General features: G+C 39.1%; 1 protein-coding gene across 1 annotated transcript in view; it reads left to right on the top strand.

The window, feature by feature from the left end:
• Nucleotides 1-3,264: 3,264 nt before the first annotated feature.
• Nucleotides 3,265-24,156, top strand: part of nsg2 (neuronal vesicle trafficking associated 2) — a 41,045-nt gene continuing 20,153 nt past the window's right edge. The window contains exons 1-3 of the mRNA XM_074611325.1: nt 3,265-3,405; nt 3,772-3,950; nt 15,138-15,248. Coding sequence (XP_074467426.1) covers nt 3,822-3,950; nt 15,138-15,248 — 240 coding nt within the window. The 5' untranslated portion in view covers nt 3,265-3,405; nt 3,772-3,821. The remainder of the gene's footprint in view (nt 3,406-3,771; nt 3,951-15,137; nt 15,249-24,156) is intronic.

Here is a 24,156-nt window from a genome sequence, read left to right as displayed (position 1 = left end):
TTTTTTCAACATACGTAAGTCGAAAAATGTCATTAAAAAGTCATAGTATAGTATGTTGAATTTTTCATGAAAAAAAAGTCAGTATAGTATGTAAAAATTTTTCATGAAAAAAAGTCATAGTATAGCATTTCGAAAAATGTGAAAAAAGTCATAGTATAGTATTTCATTAAAAGGCATAGTATAGTATGTCATTAAAAGGCATAGTATAGTATGTCATTAAAAGTCATAGTATAGTATGTCATTAAAAGTCATAGAATAGTATGTCATTAAAAGGCATAGTATAGTATTTCATTAAAAGGCATAGTATAGTAAGTCGAAAAATGTCATTAAAAGGCATAGTATAGTATGTCAAAAAATGTAGTGAAAAAAGGCATTGTATAGTATGTCATTAAAAGGCATAGTATAGTAAGTCGAAAAATGTCATTAAAAATTCATAGTACAGTATGTCGAAAGATGTAGTGAAATAAGTCTTAGTATATTGTTGCATAAAAAGGCATAGTATAATGTGTCGAAAAATATTATAAAATATCATAGTATAGTATGTCGAAACTTTTATGAAAAGTTATTAAAAAAAATTCCCGAAGCTGGATCATGATCCGGATCGCCACCAAAATCTAATGGATTGTTCATTGTACCACACCCCACCCCTTTAAAAAAAATCATTCAAATCCACTGCAGACTTTTGGAGTAATCCTCCAAACGGACAAACCAACGGCGGTGAAAACATAACCTCCTTCCTAGGCTTTCGGCCTTGGCGGAGGTTATTAAATAAAACCTCATGCCCAAATCACATGTTCACACATCATTCACTTTGTGGATCCATAAAAACAATCCATTGCTCAAAGCAACAGTGCTGACTGGGCCATGTGTTGTTTTCTCAAATTCCAGGAAAAACTGAACAAACTGACTGACGGCTCAGTAACACCACCAGCTGGTTGCATCTTGCACTGTTAAGTGTGACTTCAACAAAGTGTGATCATTACTCATTGAAATGTCAGTAAATTTGCTGGCTGTAGGTCTATATTTCATTTAGCAGCAGAGGTCTTCATAATTACAGTACAATTAAAAAAAAAAAACTGAGGGTACTGTTACTACTGGCATAATGTGCAGCTTTCAGATAGAGTAATGAAGTGTGGACAGTAGAGGCCTACCTTTCAGGTGAAAGTACCCAGTGGTTCATTTAAAAGACAGATAGGAATAGGTAAGTATACAGAGATTGGCCTACTGGTGATATCAGATTGTATCCTACTGCATTATTATACTATTCAACCAGCGTTTCCGAGGCTGCACCAAGGGGAGGTTTCTGTATCCGCAGCCCAATGAGTAAGTAATTATCAGGGATATGGATGCTGGATTAACAGAATACAGATCTGCTCCACGCCCACTAATATGAATGCAACGATGACACTTGCTAATATCTACTCAAAGGTTATACATAAACAAGATTCTCAATAGCTATAGGGCAGTAGCAAAACATATGGAAGTACAGTGTTAATCACCTGTCTTGCTATGCAGATCATAAGAGGAATGTCCTGGGCTGAGATAGAGGTATTACCTGCATGTCTTTAAGGAGGAAATCAAAGAACACCCTGTCATTAACCACCATTGCCGATTGGGGTGACGATTAGAGGAAATTCTGGTTTAGTTATTTCCTTGTGCTTCATTTTTGAGAGCAAAAATATATTTTACAAGAGAGACCTGGCCAAGGTAGCAGCCATACAAAATCACAACTCAACACATTGGCCTTTCAGTGAAGGATGAGGTTCCCTACTTACAGATAGATCCAAGGATGAGATGGATGGCCATTTGGAAGGATACCACCACGGTTCTTCTGTCTTCCAGAGATTGACCTGCATGGACTCTGGCCACATCATTTTCAGGACGGGCTTCTCTGTGGACACCAACAAAGCAAAATCGCCAGAATCGTTAATTCAACACCTATAGAGTGAAATTCAACACTTTGAAAGTGTCTATATTGGTCTACACTGCATAGAGTTAAACGTACACTTTTGAAAGTGTTAAATACTTAACACTATGACAGAGTTGCAGAGTCAATTTGTAATCACCTATTCATTTTTTAATAATAGGGTTATGGGACAGAGATAGAGAAGGAAGGTGAAGAGATTATCTTATTTTAATTTCTTTCCGACACATGATCATCTTTCAAAATTATCTTTTTTTTTGTAATGTTGCATTTACTTGCCTTTTGATCTCTATTTATAGTATTTCAGCACATCAGTTGATGTCTTATTCGCTTTTATGAATGATTATATATATATATATCAGACAAATGTGCCATAATAACCACTAATTACTCCAGAGAAACAACTTATCTCATAATAAACCTCTCTGTTTCCCAACATATAAACATCTCAGCATCTATCTTTCAAGTGGTTTCACACACGCACACACACACACAGGTAGAGGGGATTATTCTTTCACAGATTCTTTCAAATCTGACTGCGTGCCACTCATCTCACCACCAGATGGAGCTGTACGACCAAAAAGAACCAATTTGAGTGGCACACTGTCTGTGCTGCTTTCAGGTACTGTGGGAGATAATAAATAATTGATCTATTATTTATTTTTTTCTCTGTCTTCAAATTTACAGTTGGGAATTGTGAATTTGCTATGATAGCTGAGGCATTGGGATGTGATGGGGCACATTTAATTGATTTGGAATCATTAACCTTATTGATTGGGAATACAATAATTGTATGTCATTTCTGAGCATTCTGCTGACTGTTTTCTATTTTAATTCTGGTTAATTTTGAGCTATCATATATATTGATGTACAACATCAAACTGCTCTAGCCTATTTCGTTTATTAAAATGTTTTTTTTAATTATGATTTTTTATATTTTTTAATAATAATAATTATTATTATTATTATTATTTTGACAGCATGATTTACAATTTTATAAATGTTTTTTTTTTTTTAAATATTATGCAGATATGAATGCACTGGATATGCTTCCACCCTGTCAGCTCGGGTGCAGGAGTTTACAAGCAGCCCTGAAAGGCAGCATTAATTCAGCTTCCACTTTAGTCAAACAAACGAGACTCCCAAAAGGAAGAAAAAAAAAAAAAAGAAAAGAAAAATCATCCCCCTAGTGGCAACACCAGCAGGCTCGGTGTGTAGCTTTGTAGCAGCACGGTGAAGAAGTAGAAGAGGCTGTGTTTGGATTAGGGGGGTTGGGCTGCCTGCTGGGAGGAAAACCTGCCGCCAGACATCCAGTTCGTCTCCGGCGGTGCAGCGTTGCTTTCCCGCAGCATCAGCAGCAGCGACACCGCAGCATCAGCATCAACACCAGCCTCCAGCTTCACCTGCTCCTCATCATCTGCGCTTCAGACACAAACACTGCCGCAGCACAGAGGAGACGGTCGGACAAGGACGATCAGCTTGTAAGTTAATGCTTTTTACTGCTTTTTTGGGGGGTGATACACATTGTTGTTTTTATGATGTAGAAACGTGGGAAAGATGGCAATTGGCTGAGTTTTCCCCTTCTTTGGTTTATGGTAAATATAGTCTGAGATATTGCAAACAAAATGTGCTTTTTTTGGAGTGTTTTGTAAAAATAATAATAATAATTTGATAACATTTACTCATGTATTGTGTACTGTAAGGCTACAATTAAGTTACATTCTCAATAATTTAATCTCCTGTTATACCCTTCTCCATCAAATAGCCTGTCTGCCCATGGTTTCATTGACCTGAAAGAGGCTGTGAGGTAAAAACCATCCTTTTCTCTCAACACCTCCTCTATTCAGGAGCAGTCTTCAGGGAAATAAAAAGGGAATATATCTAAGGGCGGTGAAAGATGGTGAAACTGGGGAGTAATCTTCAAGACAAAGGGGCCAAACCTGTGAGCGTGGAGGACGGCTTTCAGAATGTGCCCCTCATCACTCCATTGGATGTGGGCAGCCTCCAGAGCCAAGCACCTGACAAGGTGAGAGAGAGAGAGACTGCGGCCTGGATTCTGTGTGTGTGTGTTTGTGTGTGTGAGTGTGTGTAAAAGAAAGAGAGTTTTGCATCTAAATGTTTCTATTAAGTCAATGTTTTTGACCTAACCCCCCCATCCCCCCACCACACACACTTTCATTCATTCACAAATTCATTCATGTCAGCTGTCCCCCAGCCGTGTCCCTTTGTTTTCCAGCCGAGATTAGGAGACAGATTTGGTGCCAGACAGACTGTCATTTATCATCTCGACATCCCATAGTAACTGCACCGCAGCTCTCGTTAATCCAGTTACCATGGTGGCAAGCGCAACGTGGAGAGCCTGATTGGTGTTTTCTATGGGGGTCGGGACAGAGAGCTGCACTGATTGCTTATTATATAAAAAATTAATGGAATTAACAGGCAAGCTCATATGAAAGCTGTATGATTATATGCATCAATTGTGTAATGACGGTGTTTGGCTCGTTTCAAGACAACAGTGACAGTGTGATGATTTCATTTTGCAGCTGCATGAATCCATATTTTCTACCATGAGCTTTCTGATCGATTACTTATTATAGAGCTCGTAGAATCGTTGCACCAGTTAGTTAACTAATTTATTAGGTATCAGAAGGGTTATTGACATACAACATTGTTTAAACCAATACACTCATCCTCATAGGGCTTTGAACTGGAGTCTAATAGGACAATCGATCCAGTTTTAAACAGGAATTGGCTACTTGATATTCATGTCAAACAACCCACATCTAAACCTCTCTGCCACCTTGTACCCTCAGAATTGGCCTTTCGGTTATACTTCGTTAACAGTCAGTAATGCCTCTAGTTTCTTTGGAAAATTAGAAATTAGTAGCGGAGGGGGAAAAAAATGGATTTACCTATGTATCGTGATATTTAAATTTTTAAATAGATTTTTGAATGCCAGAATCGATATATTTGCTTCATTTGAGTCTATGCGGAGGTAAAAGGAAGGAAGTTACTGCTTTTATTGTTGTAGCCTGAGTAACGTGACGTCATATCTGTTCCGTATCCGTCAACCAAAACAAACTGTAGCCGGCCGAAACGAAAAAAGTAGAAAATGTCGGAGGTTCCACGTGGATATGACCTGCACCCTCACATATTAAATCCAAAGTGGTAAACACTACACATACAGTAAAGTATGGAAACAATTTAGGTTTCACACATTGCCAGGAAAAGCAGAGCTAGAAATCACGGCTAAAGCTGCATGCTAACTCTGTCATGGACAGGAAACGTTATCGCATTACGGTAACGTGCGGTCAAGCCAGCCGTCGTTCGCATTTTGATGTTCAAAACGGCCGACGCTACAACTGTAGAGCACCCATATACTGACATTTATGTTAAATACATTCAAACGGCCCCGATGGAGCTGAACATGAATGTTTAAAGAGATCGGAGCTAACGGGAGAGCTAGAGACGGACTTGGCAAAGTCATCTCTTGACAAGAAGGTGATAAATTTCCTAACAGGTCAAACTATTCTTTAAATATTATATGAAAATTAGCTTGAGTTGCAGCCCTACATCAAATTTAAAAAAAGAAATTCCACCCTTATGCCCATCATAAAAAATGAAAGATAAAGTCAAGACTTTCTCTCCTTAAATAAAATACTTTGGAGAGATCCATGGAGTAAAAGGAAAAGCATCATATGAATTTGTGGGGCCTTTAAAATACCGCAAACTTTAAGAGGGCAAAAGCCTTTTATAGCATCGTGTCCAAACAAGAACTATGGACCCAAGTTACCTGCTGCCTGGCCTTTAAAAAACATCACAATTCATCTATTTTGGGTTCAATCTCTTCAAATGGTTTTATTGTTGAGAATTCTCAGAAAACTCCCCAAACATAATCCCAAAAATGGACGTCCATTCGTGCTGCTGCAGACAGAAACAAACGGTACAGCCTGAACCCTTGCTCTGTATTCTGCTGAGGGAGGCACAATCACTTTCCATTTCATATACCTGTTAACTGACTTGTCATTCACTGCACACACACACCCACACAGCAGAACACACAGGTATGCTTGCCCTCCTGTGTGTGTGTGTGTGTACAATACAGGCATGTGTGTGCGTGAGTGACAAGTCGTTTCTGTCAGTAGCCTCTAGTTCGTAACATGACATTCATAGAGCCGTCAGACATTTTACATTGATTAAATCAGTCCCTCTAGACTCGAGAACATCACTAGGTGCCGTAATTGAAGCTGCCATCATAGCACACGCATGTGTGATTGCTCAAGTGTGTTTTACTGATTTCCCGATCAGGTAGAGAGAGAGAGAGAGAATAAGCTGGGTGGAGTATGAGCTCCTGCGTTATACCAGCGGGTTATTGTCGTTGACATTTGAAAGGAAAAGAGGTCACAGAAGAAAGCTTGCTGTTTTGTTGATCAGTGAATTTTTTACATGCCTCGAGAGACGCAGGCACAAAGATTGCTCTTGCTTGTTGCGTCTGGATACACTTGGCTGACAGCTGATGCAGATTTTGTATGCTGCTCACTCGCTAACAGAACGGAGATATTGTTAGTTCTGCCGCTGCATAAGCTGGTTTAACTTGTCCACACTGTACAGACATTAAGCAAAAAATGGATTTGTACTTCTCACTTATAAATCATTATGCAAATGCAGATGGGTCCATTTGTTTTTACATGGGGCTGTGTCGGAGCTGTAAAGGTCAATTTGATGCTAAATCTTTGAATTTGTCTCCAGCTGTAAGTGTGAGCGTTTTATCTTCTTGAAAAGTGAAGCATGAATGCAACAGAGGCCAGAAGAAATAATAATGAAATCTGTAATTAGACATGAGAGCGTGGGAGGTGTTGATGATGGCTATATCACAGTCCATTTATTGGGAATTCTTCCCTCTGTACTTCGTACTGTATATGTGCATGATCAGATCACACTTATCTCTACCTTTAAAATACCATGTAGAAGTATTTTTGTTGTCCTTTTGAGGCCAGTTTTCACCATTACTTTGCTTTACTACTCCTGCTTTAAAGTTAATATCCCTAAAAATGCAAAAACAGTTTTTTTGTTGGTCCCTGGAATCACATTGTGAACACCACAACATTGACATGTCATCATCTTTTACGTTGATATGGCGAACTTGTTAGCAAACAATTTATACCATAACCCTACCGATACATTTTTTAAGATGATATCAATATTTGAGAGTTTAAAAAAATCCAATAATGATATGTTGGCAGATATTAATTTTACAGTTTATATTTTACAGTTGGAAAATATACCTGCTACTAATCTCTGATGGACAAACCATGGAATTTCTGTACTTCAATTTCTTGTCATTTATCGGCTGACATATACGCCACTATGATATATCTGCTAAGATTGGCCGATATATCGGCCTGGCCGATATGTTGGTTGGGCTCTAATTTACACATCCAGTAGATAGAGAGCAACATTATCATTCATTTGGAGTTGTGTTTCCGGCCACCTGACAGATGTACTGTAAGTCCAATATTACCCAAACAGTAAAGGTACGAGCCAGACCGCTAAACAATGAGCTGAAACTCACTATTACGCTCCATAAAGCCGATGGGGAGCTGCATATTCAAGGGATAATTCTCTGTAGGTTCATCACTAAGAGCGACTCCTTTCACATTGTCATACTGTACATTTTTAATAATACTGACTATAGCTGCTTTAAGGACAATGGCAATTTTGTAGGAAGCCATACTTGTGTGGATTTCTATCTCTAAACCTAAAAATATGGTTGACGAATAATATCTTTGAGATAATTTTTTTTAAAATTTAATCTCACTGAATTTAAGGTTGTTGTTTTTGCCATCCCGCCCCACCCAGACAGAGGTCATAATCAGCTTTTATGAACCGTTCAGAATCTGACCTGTGACCAGCTTTGTTCTCTCTGTCCTTTAAAGCTAAAGCGAGATTTATTGGGTCATGTGACCTGACTAGCACCCCAGATCAGCCGTGCGGTTCGGAGCAGCTTTATAAATACGACCTGAGCTGTTTTCACCCTGATCCTGCCTGATGACTGCGTGACCTCTCCGGCTACGGGGTTACCCGCGGATATTTGCAGGGGTGAGGTGCAGTCACAGTGAAGTTCATACACGTACGGACGCACACAGAGGCTGAGGCATTAGAGAGGTATTAGATTTGATTCCATCTGGGCAGGGACGCGTCACAGCCACTGCTGGGTCACCAATATCTTGATTGGATTGCTGGTTTGAAAACAACAACCAGAGGAGGATGGAGAAACTCCCTGACTGAAAAGACAAACAGATCTTTTCTTTCCGTGTGTCTTTTCTCTGAGAACAAAGCTCGGATACAGAGACCTGCTTCAAAGGCTATGGCAGACTTATAATCATTCTCTCTTCCTGTTCAACATGTTCCCCTTAATACTCATCCTTTTCTTGTTTCTCTCCTCGGTTCCTCCGGAGAAGCTTTTAAGTCTCATTCATTCTTTACGTCTGTGTGTTCTTAGCCTCATGAATTAGGGAGGAATTCCTGGGAGCAGCAATCCTCAGTCAGCAATGTTAAATCAGTAACACGTCGATGAATGATTCCTTATGTGCTGTGATGATGTGTGGCCTCGTAAGATGAGCCAGCATCCAAGTTTAATTTGACAAATGATCACAAATTATACATAGGCCCTAACCTATTTTGAATTGTGTCTGGCTGGCTGGCTGTGCACAGAGGCGGTGAGAGTAGCTGTGACTTCTGAAGGCTACCAAATGAACTATAGTAATGACTCAATAGCATGTTAAGGAAAAGGAAAGCCTGCACACTGATAGAGCCTGTTATAGATTAGTTTTTGCTTAAATTAAAGGTCAGGCTTTATCAACAGGTAAAAATGTAAGTAACAGGTTTTAAATGTTTAAAACTAAAAAACCTCAGGAATCCATTGGTACCAACCATGTCATACTAGCTTGTCGGGAAGGAGGTTAAATAACGCTCCAACTTGCACTAAATTTTTCAAAGGGGTCCCTTGACCTCTGACCTCAAGATATGTGAATGAAAATGGGTTCTATGGGTATACATACATTTGCATAAAGCAGCATATTTGCCCACTCCCATGTTGATAAGAGTATTTAATATTTGACAAATCTCCCTTTAAGGTTCATTTTGAACAGATAAAAAAATGTGTGATTAACTTGCGATTAATTTCGATTAACTATGGACAATCATGCGATTAATCGCAATTAAATATTTTAATTGATTGACAGCCCTAGTTAAATCCCCAGTTCTATAAATGAATAAGGGCTAAAATTAACAATATTTTTTGATTAGCTGCTAATTGTTTGGTCTATGAAATGTCAGAAAATAGTGAAAAAATATACATCACGTCTTCAAAAATAGAAGGAACTAACTGCAACAAGGTAAATAAAAATATATATTTGTATTTTAAGTAATGCAAAACATGCATGCATATTGTGCCTTCAATAGTCATTGTTGCTTTTATGTATATATTTCATACTCATTTACTGTAATCCAACAGTACCGCAGTGCTGCCTGTTGGTTTGATGACCAGTGGTTTTCAGTCCTGCTCCTCAGGACTCTGAGCTGTGCTGGTTTTTATTTTAGCTGTGTAGATAGAGATCGATTTACACCTCTGATGCCAGAGGAATGCAAATAACTGCTCTTACTTTCCTGGTTGGACAGAACCAGCAGTGCTCGCTCTGAGAGAACAGTGCAGGAGGGAGCCCAATGGTTTTTTTCTTGTAGGTTTTCATTTTTAAGCTGCTATAATCAATATTTTTATTTTAACAACAGATGAAAACACTCCATGTCTGTGAAAAGTGTTGCTCGGAGTGACGAACCCACAGATAGTCATCATCTAGCTCTGCAGTTCTCTTCAGCTCTACTGAGCCTAATAGCATCTTTCAGCTAATACATCTTTCAGCTCTAAAAACTCACTATACGCTACCTCTCCAACACCAAATGCCAGACAGACACAGTTAGCAACTAGTTGAGGCTTAAGAGCCATATATACTACGCTTTTGTTTTTCGCTTTGACACCAAATCCTCCGCCATCGTCTTGTCTGTCAGCCCCTATCTCGTCCCGTGTGTGTGATATCTGACTACTGCTACTCTGTGCTGAGACATTGTATGAAGTTGACACTTTCACTTTCAGTTTGTAGCGTGGGGCGGTGTGCAAGTAATGTAATCGGTGTGTGCCCGAACACCGTGTAACACCGGTAACACTGACTACGGCAGCAAGCCTAATATTTGCCTCATTTTGGGTTGGTGGAGACCAAAAACGGAGCTATAATGAGTGTTGTGAATATTGAGCTTACATATGTCAGGTAGCCAAAAACGTGACTCCAAATGAATGTTGATGTTGCTCTTCACCTGCTGGATGTGTAAATAGGCAACTGTTTGCTAGCAAGTTCGCCATGTTACAGCTTCAGATCAGGAGTGTATGAGGTATGGCTAACTCAATATTAATGGAAATAGAGGTAATCCTCTGAAGTCATATTACTTTGTACGTAAAGGTCTTTGAAAACCTATATTTTACGTTTCTATCCAGATCCATGTAAGAACAGGATTCCACGTGGTACACATCTTATTTTAGAATCACTTTTCATTTGTGTTTTGTGTCTGCAGGGGTGTCTAACTCAAATCAACCAAATATCCAAACTCTAAAAGAGGAGCTGATTAAACATTTATCACCTTTGATTATATCATCACTTCATCCTGTCAGTACAACTCATGTTGTACCAATACAGCTGCCACAAGGATGGCTCCCTCCTGCTTTTCATATGGATTTCTTCCACTGTTTTATTCACAAGGAATCAAACATGTCAAGAAAAGTGTCTGCAGCTGCTTTCCACATTGAAACTTCACCAAAGACCAACTCAGTCGCGGCTCAGTGTTTGGGGATGAGAAAATAAAACAGCAATCATAGTGATAACAGGCCTGAGGAATAACATACTGCGGAAGACAGGGAGAAAAGAAAGTTTTGACGGGTCTTCCACAGAGAATATCAAATTTGAAAAAAAATACTGTGATTGGAGATTGGATGGAGAGAAAGAGAGAGGGAGAGAGAAAGAGAGAGAGACAGACAAGCTAAAACTGCTGTTTCTGATATCTACCTGTCTCTACTTCTTCATGTGTCTTTCATTCTTTTATTCATTCACTCAAATATAAAAATGAAAGCTTAAAAAGTCCTTTTTTTAATAAACACGTATCACGTCCTGTTTGCTTCAAACACATCCTGCGAGGCAGCAGTTATTTCACCACACAGAAATAAATTGGAGCTCTGTTACAGATCTAAAAGTGACTCCATGTCAGTCATGGAGATATTAAAAGGTCACAGTGAATCAAGACATTTGCATAAGATATACATGACTAATTGAATATCTGTAAATAGATTCTCAAAGGAAATTGCAGCAGAGGCTGTGCTTCTGTATTTGCTGGACTCATTTACCTTCCTGTTACTGATGTAGAAGTCTCTGTCAGTTTTATGGACATATTCAAATGTCACATTAAGGGAATTGATTTAATTTAAAATATGTCTACAGTCAATGTGTGAGGCTTGTTTTAAAGAAAACCAAATTGGAAGTTGGATGAAAGTTTAATTGAAAAGTCAAACACCAAACAATTCATGGTAACACTTTATAATACAGCCTGCAGTGTCAACGGCAACAATGCTGACAGATCGAAGAGTGTTAACCTTACGGGGAAATGGAGTGAAGTAGGGTGGTTTCGGTACCGGTATCACTTTAAAGGTACTGGTATTGTATCTATTATATATAGACCAGCCCTAAGCAGAAGAACACAAGACTATGGGGAACAAAATAGTAAAAACAAATGGGCATTTTAGAGAAAAGGGGAAATAGATTTGTGTAAGTACTTGGTACCCATGGGATACAGTTTTTGGGGTAGAAAGCTTGAAGAAAAGGGCTACAAATCTTGGAATAATGAGGGACAATGAAGTATAACTACATACTTATAGGGGTTGTAACAGGTTAAAGGGTATTAGGCTGCATATAGGCGATTTAGGTCCAGTGTAGGTGCAAGTACAAGTACAGTTGTACTCTAGTTCAAGTACAATAAAAGCACATACTTTTGCTGTTTGCTCATGGCAATTATTAGGTAGGCCTGTACCAACAAAAAACTGTTCTAGATATACAGTATAGCTGAGACTGCCAGGGCATTTAAGTACCAGTAGGAACTGGGAAGTGTTTTATTGGTACAGGATTCGTGCAACAAAATGACACGGTTAATCGCAGGCTGTATTATAAAGTGTTATCCAATTCATCCTGTTGGGAATATCACTGTTTGTGCCAACTTTCATGAAAATCCATCCAATAGTTGTCAAGAGTGACTCTGAACCAAAATGTGTCAGTCTGCTGGTAGTGCCAGAGGAAAAGCCAGGGGATCACCAAAGTCATTTGGGATTTTGGTTCTTGGAGGATCTTCTGGGAATCACGAATATCTGTACAACATTTCACAGCAAACCCACCCAACACTTATTAAGATATTTCATCTGACTGACCAACATTGCTATCCCTAGAGCCACTGGCTAAAAAACAAAACCACACATGACCACAATAAAATCACAAAATGAAAAATGAGCTGCTACCTCTGTGGAATAATAAGCAAACAAGTTGTAATTACCTTTTCATCAATCCTATCATGACTGTTCATGGCTGCATCATTCATATGTTTTTTTTTTACATCAAGCTTTGTCAAACGACATTTAATTGTCCCTAAATGAATGGTTTCCCACAGAGTATTTGGACCTGTCTAACTAGAGAAGGTGGCACTTTGTTTAGTAGATTCCTAGCTGCTGCTGATAGCTACAGGGCTGTGCAAATGAGGCAACATTGATTGATAGCCACGTCATTAGGTAATGTGAAAGAAAGGAGTGAGAGGTACAGGAGGGGAGAGAGTAATGAAGCAACATGAAGCGCTGCTGTGTTTGAACCTGGAGGCCCTGAGCCTGTTATTGTGAAATGAGTCAGAGAAAGAGAGAGTTGAGGCAAAATTGAGACATTAGTTAGGACTATGACGTCTGGTGTTGCTGCACTGAAGGCCACAAGGCTCTGCAGCCCCAGGGGTCCAATCAAACGCAATGTATTCAGTGCACCTACTGCGGCCTTCAACTCTTAGATAAGGGCTTTCTAGAGCCAACTGACGGCTTTGTTATTCAGATAGTGGAGCCAGTTTGTGAGCACAGCAGTTTCTGGCTTTGTCTCAAAGTGAAGGAGAGCCGCTCTGAAGCAGCGCAATTAGCCACAAGGACACAGAGACATTGTTCTCTTTCTCTTCCTCCACCTCTCCTCCGCCTTGTCATTTGTCCACCGTCTCTCTATCTGCCCCGTCCTCTTGTGCACATTAATATACAGTGAATGCACAAAACAGTAGGGACACTTTCTCTTTTTAGTAAATGCAGTGAGAAGGTGAAACCTGGTAAAGAGCGATTCTTTTGTTCAATTAATTCAGTGCCACAAAAGGATTAAGGATTACGAATTAAGAGAACAACCCAGATATTTAATGTTAGATATGAAAAAAAAATCCTCCTGATTTATTAATTCTGTTGTTGAAGAGAATGAATAATTCTGCTGTATAAGTTCATCACTCTGTTATGTGCTTACCAGGGCTAGTGGTCACAATGTATGCATAGTTTTAGTTCTATACAAAATGTACTTACAGACTGACCTGTTGCATCAAAATTAGGAAAAGTGTATGTGAGGAAAAGCAAAATCTTAAAGCTACTATGAGGAACTTTCATTTTGTGTTGATTTTGGTGATCCCTGCGGACAAAAGTGGTAATGTTATAGAGCACAAGAGTCCCTTTAGAAAGCCTCACATTTTACTGCAGTAGGGTCTGACAGTCTGCCTCACTCAGTCCTGGTTCTGGTTCTCCCGTGCCTAGACCTCCAGCAGAACCTGCGTGATTTTGTCTGATTTCGCTGGAATTGGACCCGGTGGCACCGATGACAAGTATTAAAAATAACTATATAAAAATAGCAAATCGTCTCGTTAACTTATGTAGGTCATATAGAGGCATCGGTTTTAAATTGAGACTGTTTCATAACCAGGTAAAAAGTTCCTCATAGTATCTTTAAAACGATTATTCAGGTGAGACTATATGAGTACACGCATATAGTGTCCACCTGGTGTTCACTGATGACCAATGAGCAGAACTAAAGGATATTACGTTATATCAAAATCTGGATCTTAGTTCTGTAGTCCATTATTCCCATCGTTAATAATGACAACATTGTACTATTCAAGTTAATTGCTGAAAAAGAGAAAACTAAGGTGAATTATAACAACACAAGTGAAAAGTAGACAAGTCTAAGAGTTTGGGAGTTTCACTCTGTCTCTTTTCCCTGTGTCCCTCTCATCCCTCTAAACCGGTTTGCTTGAGGAGTGTTAGACTGACAGTACTGGGGCAGGGCTGTACTGCCCTGGCTCTTTTTTTCCCCATCTAGCTGCCGGCACAAAGCACAGTGTTGTCCCTTTGGACTGAGGGTCTTGAATTCTGGGCACCGACCTTATTAAAATACAGTAGAGTTCTAGCAGATGCTTGGCACCAGTGTTTGCTGTAGGATGGTTTCTAGCTGTGTTGGGCGTTGGGTGTAATTTATGTTCTGAAGCCGAGGTTTGATCCTATGCCAAAGTAAAAGCGATGAATTCACTGCTACAGTATTATAATATATTAGGAAGAAAACTACAAGTCGATCCAAACATTGTCATGGTGTGAGGTGCTACTTTGGTTAGACTGTTGACGCACGGTAAACAATCGATTTGATCGGCTCAATTGAAGCTATTGCCATATTAACTGGATTAGCTGTGACCATCAAAGCCCTAGATTATTATTTATTCTCATTAATTCATCCAAAATTTGTCACAGGTTCGAATAGAACTGTCACTCGATCCGGCATGGCCGCCATCTGGTGATGCCCGACATACAGTACATCTGATTTTCTTCTAGCACCTTGGCATTGTGTCGAGAGTGCAGTGATCTTCTCATGTGTCATTTATGTGCTTCTGCATCTTGTTTTCTAACACGGTGGTCTTTTAGTGTGTTTTAAGTTAAGTTAAGTTACAGTAAGACCTTTGTGGTGACTTTTTAAAAATGTGACTTGACTCGTCCCCTCGTACAATAACATCGATCCAATCATTGCCTTCAGCATCCTGGAGTATTCAACTGCTTTTACGGTTTATCTCCCTCCTCCAGGTGGTGGTGAAAACTCGCACGGAGTACCAGACAGAGAAGAAGAGGCTGAAGGTTCCCAAGGTGGAGGAGTTCACCATCAGCTTTACTGACGGGGTGTCTGAGAGACTTAAGGTAAGAATTAATTGTAAACTTGTGATGAATGAACTGATAATATAATGTAAATATAGTCCAAGTAGAACATTACCAGTGTGTGGGTTGATTTATTCATCTGACATTTCCCCCCCTTGGCTTCCCACAATTAAATCAGTGTGACCAGGTTGAACTGCCGGTTTGGTTTAGAAATACACCTGCAATTGACTCAGACAATTTGCTATGTAAATACTCAGAAGGATGGAAGAATTGGTAACGATATTGATCATCTCATGCAGGACAGGAAGTAGCACTTTTACTTAAAGGTCCCTTATCGTGCTCATTTTCAGGTTCATGCTTGTATTTTGTGTTTCAACTAGAACATGTTTACATGCTGTAATGTTAAGAAAAAGGCTTTATTTTCCTCATACTATCTGCCTGAATATGCCTGTTATTACCCTCTGTCTGAAACGCTCTGTTTTAGCTCATTTCAATGGAATTGCAGCAGAACTGCAACAGGCAACAGCTTGGGTCCATGTTTACTTCCTGTCAGCTGATGCCATTCACATACACTGCAACCGGAAATACACTGGAGTTGTGTCCGAAATTCCATACTAACATACTATTTAGTACGCTAAAACAGTATGTGAGATTTTTTAGTATGTCTGAAACCTTAGTATGAAACCAATAGTATGCTAATTACATGCTTTTAACGGTGAAACATTATAGTATGCTATGGCGGCATGAATATCCCACAATACAATGCAGTAGTGACGACAACATTCATAACGGACGTTGACGGACAGCTCTGTAAAGATAACGCTTCAATTTAACTGTTAGTAAAATATTTCACTTTGCTAGGCGTAATATATATTTTAAATTAATTCAGACCTTGTTTCTCACAAACCGTCGTGTCGGTCACATGAGGATGATACTGGTTACCATGGTTACATGTCTACAGCTGGCAAAGAGGCTCTCAGGAAGTGACGACATAAATTACTGCTCAGTGCGTCCGAAAAGATACATACTACCGTTTAATCACACAAAAGTACATTGAATGATAGTACACATATTAAGTATGTAGTGCATAGTATGCGATTTCTAACGAAGCCTGCGACACATTTAGAATGTTTATGTTTAAAACTGTGATTTTAATATTGTATATTTGTGACATCACAAATGGACAGAAATCCTGATGGATGTTTTAGTTTATGAATACGGGCTGTGTGTATTTCTCCATGGATGGAGCGTTTCGATACTTTCACAGTATTTATATATAGCACTTAAACCTGCTTTAGATAAAAAAAAAAAGACATGAAAATCTCACTTTTTACAATAATATGGGACCTTTAAGTAGGATTTTGAATGTCGGACTTTTAGCTGGGGTATTTTTACATATTACGTTTTACTACTTTTACTTAAGTAAAGGAGCTGAGTACTTCTTCCAACACTACTCTTCTCTGGTAAAGAGTAGGACAGGTGACTTCGGCTGTGTGTGTGAATCACGGAGCTACCAGTCCAAAAACATCTACATCACCCAGGCACTGTCTGTTCCATTCTTCTGTCGTTAGGGGAGACCAAAGAGAATTCACGTTGTCATGGCAGCAAAGAAAACCTCCCTCCATGGCAACCCTGACTGAGAGCGAGAGCGAGAGCGAGAGAGAGAGAGAGAGGAGGGAGAGAAAGTGTGCAAGCGGAGGTGTGCAAATGTCTAAGTGTAGGTGTGTGTGTAAAAGAGAGGTGTAACACCGGCCTGAAAGGTCCTTCAAAGCGGAAGAGAACAGAATGAGATCTCGGGCACTAAAAGAGGCTGTGAAATCTGTCTGGATGAGACAGTGTGCTTACATGCACACACACACAAACACGCTATATTAACACACTGAAGCCATGTCAAAGCATGCTGCCAAGGTTAAGTAGAAAACTGCATCACTCGAGCTTCTACAGCACTCCAAAGTGAAGCAATGAGCTCGGTGTTTTGGAAATGGCAGCATCGGTGGACAAGCATGTCAGGAATCCTCTAGGTAGAGAAAATATCTGTTTTGTCCATGAAGTCCTGCAGTCCCTTACTGATTTCATATGCAGACATCGGATACACTTTCTGCGACGCCCATGTCTATAATGCACTATAAACATACTTATAATGCATTATAATCTGCTTATAGCACTGTATAAATCATAGTTATAAAAACTCATAAATATTCACAACGCATTATAACAATAATCGGAACACAGCATTTTGTAGTGACTTAAAAGGTCAAGGAACATCATACTTCATTTTTGTTTTGCAAGTATCATAGTGTATTATAATTTCCATTGTTGTAATACATTATAATCTTTTTTATAATGCATTATTATCACTGTTATACATGCATTATAATGTGATTATAAGTTATTCTAAATGGCCATTGTTTGCTTTAAGTAAAAAAAAAAAAAAGTTGAAATCTTTCTTTATCTTTATTTAAATCTATGCAAGAGCAACACACAAAACTTTGTAAATTTATATTTTTACGTTATTTAAAACAAACAATGACCATTTAGAGTAACTTAAAATCACATTATAATGCATTATAAAAAGATAATGTATGACAACAATGGAAATTTTCTCCTTGCAAAAAAATTTCAGTGACCGGCAATAATGAAGTATCATGATACTTGACCTTTTAAGTCATAATAAAGTGCTTTATAATATATGATTATTGTTATAAAGCATTATGAATATTTATGAATCCTTATGACTATGATTATAGAGTGATATAAGCAGATTATTATATTAAAAGTATGTTTATAATGCATATGTATGGGCGTCATAGAAAGTGTTACACAGATGTATAAAGGGTCAAATCACAATATTGATCCATACAATAGCATGATTCAATTGAAATTCAATTGGGAAAAGGTTTTATACATGCACTACCCATGATGGGAATGTCTGTTTTTGACTAATTTAATGAATTTAATACCTGAACAATTGCGGTACTTCATGATACACATACATACACATTGATTTTTAATGTTGCCACAAAGGCCTAATACCGCCAGAAATATATAAAGGACAGTTGATTAGTGTCTAACATCTCATGATGTATAAGAGGAGGGAGGTGTTCAGTGCTTTACATTAGATTGAATTTTAATAGGTTAAATGGTAAAGGCTACATTAGCTGTGTTACATGGATAAGACACCCGAACCTCAGACCAAACCGTCATTGGTGGAGTTGCATTGTGGGTAATGTAGGTGCCTGGTTTTGACAATGAAGAATACGTGGAATAAAAACGACAACATCTCTGGTTCTTGTGCATCGATTTTGATCTTTTTCTTTTTAAACAATCCATCGAGAGTCTGAAAATGTTATAGCGTAGGAGTGCAACGGTGAATCTGTGGAATACTCAAGGATACACTTGTGGATGTGTGACACTTGCCGTAGGGGACACAGTGTCAAAAATGTCCACTTTGCCGTGCAGCATTGCTGAGCCAACTCATCAGAGTTTCTCCAAAATATTGCAACAGACTTTACTGTCATCTCTTGCTTGCCACAACGCATCAGCTTTTGTTAGGCAGAAATGCATTTCGGTCTGTGTGATTTTGTACGATGTCGGTTGGTTTTTGGGGCGCTCGGCTGAACGGCTTGCTTCGCTTGACTGACAGCTGATTCTGCAGGCACACAGGCATGTCCACACACAACCACACACACACACACACAGCGTGCTGTGCAGTGCAGAGCAAACATTTCTGGATGAAAAGCTTGCACATCTCTTCTCTCTCTTCAAAGCTTTGCAGATTGTGTTGATGGATGAAGAGCTCAGAGTGTAAAATGCTCTCTAATCTGCTCTCCCTCACCGCCTCGCTCCTGCTTACCACTCTCCAGCCTTTTCTCCACTTCTCTCTCCTTTCCTGCCGCTGCTTTCTTTCCTCCCTTCTCACGATTTTGCCTACTGCATTGCTTTTTTCCTTTTTGATTTAAAGTGCTTTATTTTGAAATTCTGTGCGGCTTGTTTTTTATTTCTTTTTTATAAAAAATAGCGTTTACTTGCAGCTTTTAATCTACAGTGACACACATGGCCATGGCTGTGTTAGTGTGAGCACAGAGTGATCCTTCTGCATGGAAAGCAAAACAGAAATAAGAGTGGGACATGTCCAGAATCCATTATGCCTAAAGAATAAAGCATCAAGAATATAAAATACAGTTATAATTTGGTGGAAGTATACAGGGCAAAAGAGCAGATATTCAATGATGGATTCTCACAAGAGCTCCCTCCTCCCTGCCATCTCTCCTCGCCTCTCTCATCCATTCCCTCCTCCCTTCATCTCTCTCTATTTCCCAAAGATTCTTCCCTTTAGACCAGGTTCATGTGTCATCGCTTACCGTGTCCCAGTCCCCTCCCTCTTCCCTCCCTCCGACTCTCGTTCTGTCCCTCGCCTCCTGCCTTTTACCCGCCTCCCTCCCTCTCTGTGTCTGTCATTCTGATTACTCCCAGCAGACCTGAGATACAGCGTACTCCCTGTAGTTGTTTTGTTCCATGAACAAACCGAGGAGGGCATGTCCCCCCCTCCTCATTAATGAAGCTACAAGCTACCAGCTACTGAATTTCACTGCATGTCGTGCAAACTGAACCTGGCGAGGTCTCAGTGAGATGGAGTTCAGTCTGTTTGCAAAACCTCTTCTGCTTGCTTGCGTCACATTGACGGATAAAAAGGATACCAGTAAATTAAAAATAAATTAATACATATGTTAATACATAAAGAATTAGCCACTGAAGACAGTTGATTTTAATTATTAAAAAAAATAATGTTAGTGTGGACTTGCCCCCACCACACACTACTTAATTTAATGTTTATTATAGTATAATATAATTTATTATAGGTTTAGGCTGCATTGTTATATATTTGTTGTTCTCATACTCCGTTCGTAGCTATACCTATGAAAAGTAATGCTCTGTAATTCATATATACCCCACAAAATCCATTTGTAATTGTGAACCAGGAAGTATAAAGAGTGACGAAAGACATGGAGGTGGATGGGTGGGACAAAAAACACCGGACTTTAGCCCAGGAGTCCGGCGTTCGTACCCCGTGTGAAACCAGAAGTCAACGTTGATTTATTTGTCACGTAACTTCTATACTTAAGTAACACCACTTCCGTTATTTTAACCCAAACCATGATCTTTTCCTAAACCTAACCAAGTAGTTCTGTTGCTTAAACCTAACCAAGTTGTTTCCTGTGAAGACGGAAGTTTATTTTGAAAAGACTGTATGCATTTAATGAGCGGAAATTAACACATGTTGCTTGATATCCGTAGGAAAACGCATGAAAAAGGAAGAATAAGTCTTCCTATATCATTCGAACGTTGTATGATAAGTTTTCCTCATTTCAGCTTTATTATTTTAATGTATTTGTATTGAGGTTTATGCTGTTTTTATTGATTAACTTTCTAGTGACGTTTAGAATTCACCTTTATATTGGCTCTAAATGTTCTGTTGTTAAAAGTTAATTATACACTAATATTTTAGTCACAATTCGTAATAACCAGATTTAACCCTGTCTTATCCAAAAAATTATGTCCATATACTACTAATTTGCAGCAGCAAATATATTTAGAAAGACCTCAAAATCTCAATATTGTTTGGCATTCAATAAGAAGGATTAAATTGAAGATGGAGGAAAGGTGCTGTGTTGTGGTATTTGCAGTGTTTTTGATTTTTAAATGCAGCTCACGACCTTTGCTGCAAAACATCTATTCTCTTTCTCATCAATTTTTGCCACCACGCTCAACTGCAGACTTTCCGATAAAAAAAGAAAATGCCATGAAGAGCATCCCTGAAAATGAGGACTTGGACGAGAGGAAAGGATTAGTCTGGCGCAGTAGGGCAGGGATTGAGAGATGCAGGTGTAGAGATTGATGAAAGGGAGATTTAATTTGTGTTGTCCTGCTTGGTTTCTGGCTCGCTCGCTATCCAGAAAACATGGTGTACTTGGCCGGTTCTCGCCCCGCATACACACACTTCAAACCCACGTGCACACACCCACTCCTAGGACAGACAGTCCAACACAAACCTCATCCTGCACACACACACTGACCACATGACAGCGCCGTGACTGCCAAACCGAACGTGGAACCCGCTCGGTGCCAACAGAAGTTAGCAGGCCTGTGCAGGTAGCGACGGGAGAGGCAGCCATCGTCCAAAACAATTATCCCATTATTACTTCCACTTTCGCCTTCTGATAAAAGCTTTGCTGCAATCTACCGCCTCCACAGTAGTCCTCCACTGTTTGTCAGGTTGGAGGTAATTACTGCTGTGGTTCGAAACCTCGCACAGCCTCCTGTTCCACGTATTGTTCTTCCTTGTTTTGTATGGATAACTAAAAGTACGCTCATTATAGGGAGTGCTTATAGCCGTCTACCGCTCTCAGTTAAACACCCACACTGATGCGCAAACACACACACACACACGCAAGTGAGCAATGGGGGAGCAATTGATTTACCTTCAGCAATAGTGTTACACTCCGAACCTTGTGTGCTGTTGAAGGAGGGAGAACATCAGAGGGAGGGGAAGAAGAGGGCGGATGCTGGTGTGGGAGCAACAGCGTATAAAATCCTCTGCTGTACTTGGAGTACAGCGAGTGTTATGAATACTGAGATCATAATATGTATGCGGTTATCGACTCCTGCTCCGGTCATCTATTTTTTAAATCTATGCATTTAAAAACTACTGTATAATTCAAATTGTTTGAGTTGTTTCAACAGATTTTCACTTGAATTTTATGCCCCAATGCATCTCAGATTTGTTGTACTTCCTGTTGCATGAAGACACAGATGACCACAGTTTACTTTAATCTAAGTAATCTTGTGACAAAGACATGTCTGAATATGGTTCCAGTAATAGAAAGTGGAGAGGAAAATCTGATTTCCACTATCCACTAATAATTTAATATAGCCTTCAAGACTAAGAGTCTAAAGCCACTTTAATGCCTCAGTGAGGCTATATTTGAGCTAAATGCTAACGCCAGCATGCTAACTTGCACACAATAACGATGCTAAAATGCTGATTAATAGCAGGTATAATGTTTACCGTGTTCATTATTTTAGCTTTAGCAAAGTTCAGCTGAGGTTGATGGGAGTGTCATAAGTTTTTTCAGGTATTTGGTCATAAACCAATGTACTGGACAATTTGGAAATTTGACCTTATGTAGTTAAATTATGAACCTGTTAAGCCCTTGCCTCTAGGAAAAAAATCCTTAAAATAACATACCCAAAATGAATCAGGAATAGCTCCTCAACTATAAGGCGTATATTCATTATTCTGGTCTCCTTTGAAAGGTAAGAAGCTAAGAAATACAAATCAATTGTAAGCAAACCTATTTCTATTACTATTCCAGAGTAAATGGAGATGCAATCGAGGACATTTTTTTTTTTTTTATCTTCGCCTAGTATATAATCTAAATTTCAATGGCAATATCATCATTATAACGAAGATCTCATGGATAACGATGCAACTGAATGTATTCTACTACTCTTTACTACAACTGCTACTATACATTTCATGAAAATACACTAAAATATAACATTTATGATAGAATTTATAAATATATACTCAGGCGGTCTCCATGTTTTGGCCGTGTTAACTGTTTACATGTTGACCATTTACTGGTTTTACCTCAAAAACACTATTTATTTCCATATAGCCATGTTACAAATAACATACATCTCACAAAAACACTAGGTCCGTTGGGCTCAAGGTGTTTTAAAGGCTCACTAAAGTTATAACAATTCCTACTGAGGGGGACTTGAATGTTTGTACCATATTTCATGCCAATCCATTCAATAGTTGTTGAGATATTTCATATTTAAGAGCACTATTAATGTAGTCAAAATGTCATATGTCACCTCTGTCATAGGTTACATTCATACTCATATATCACAGTGGATATGTGCTGCATTCAAAAGAACTCAGAGATATCAGTCAGGAAATTTTAATGAAATAAAACAGCTTTGCTCACAAGAACCTTATGGGAGACTATGAAAAGTATACACGCCAATACATGCTCCTTGCAGATTCTTCAGTAACACTGAAGGAGATGTGACTACATTTATGGACAGACAACCTAAGGCCTATATGTCTAAGATCTATCTATTATTAGTTGGAACACACTCATTTTTAACAAGTCCGGAGCTGACTTGAATGTAGTTATCATCTTACATTATTATTATCATCATCTGCACCTCAGCAGCTGTGGTTTTGCCCGAAGGCAGTTTGTAAGTAATGGTAACAGAGGTGAGGGTTTCTTAATCTGGCAACCTTACTGGCTACTTATCGTTGTTTGGCTAATCTTCATCTCTTTCGCTCCTCTCAATTCTGCTGCATTATACCTTCTCTCTCCATCACATTTTTCCTCCTTCACCATATTTTTGTTTGCCATTTAGCCTCCTTTCACCCTCTTCATCTATTTATTTTTCTCCCTCGTCATCGTGTCGAAACAAGCCAGCAATCCGTGGCTGCACGCTCACACGCTTTCATCAAATTCAGTTCTCGGAAGCATTTTACAACATTTCTAACACTCACAGTGCCAACTCCTATTGGCAGATATTCACAGACATCTTATTGTTTAAAATTGGCTTCTGATAAAATGAACTAGCCAGATGTGATCCCTAGATCCTAGAGCCTTGGCTTGCGCACACACACACTTGAAGTACACACACTTTGAGTTGTCATTGTTTAATTATGAATCGGTTCAGGCTGCGATTGCTCTGTTTAGGCCTCGGCTGAATATGACGGTTGTGTTGGCTTTAAGAAAATCAGTTATCAGTGTAAAACAGACAGGAAGAGGATGTAAATCATAAAACTTTGTAAATCAAAACTAGCATGGTGGTGCCGTACGTGCGTCTTCACGCTCCGCTGAACCACAAACACAGTCCCGGTTAGGTCGGCAGCATGCCGTCCCAAAGCCGAGTCAAA

The sequence above is a fragment of the Sebastes fasciatus genome, chromosome 16 (genome assembly GCF_043250625.1).
Source record: "Sebastes fasciatus isolate fSebFas1 chromosome 16, fSebFas1.pri, whole genome shotgun sequence".
Taxonomy (NCBI): Eukaryota; Metazoa; Chordata; class Actinopteri; order Perciformes; family Sebastidae; genus Sebastes; species Sebastes fasciatus.
The sequence above is the reverse complement of the archived record's forward strand: the minus strand, read 5'-3'. Positions and strand labels throughout refer to the sequence as shown.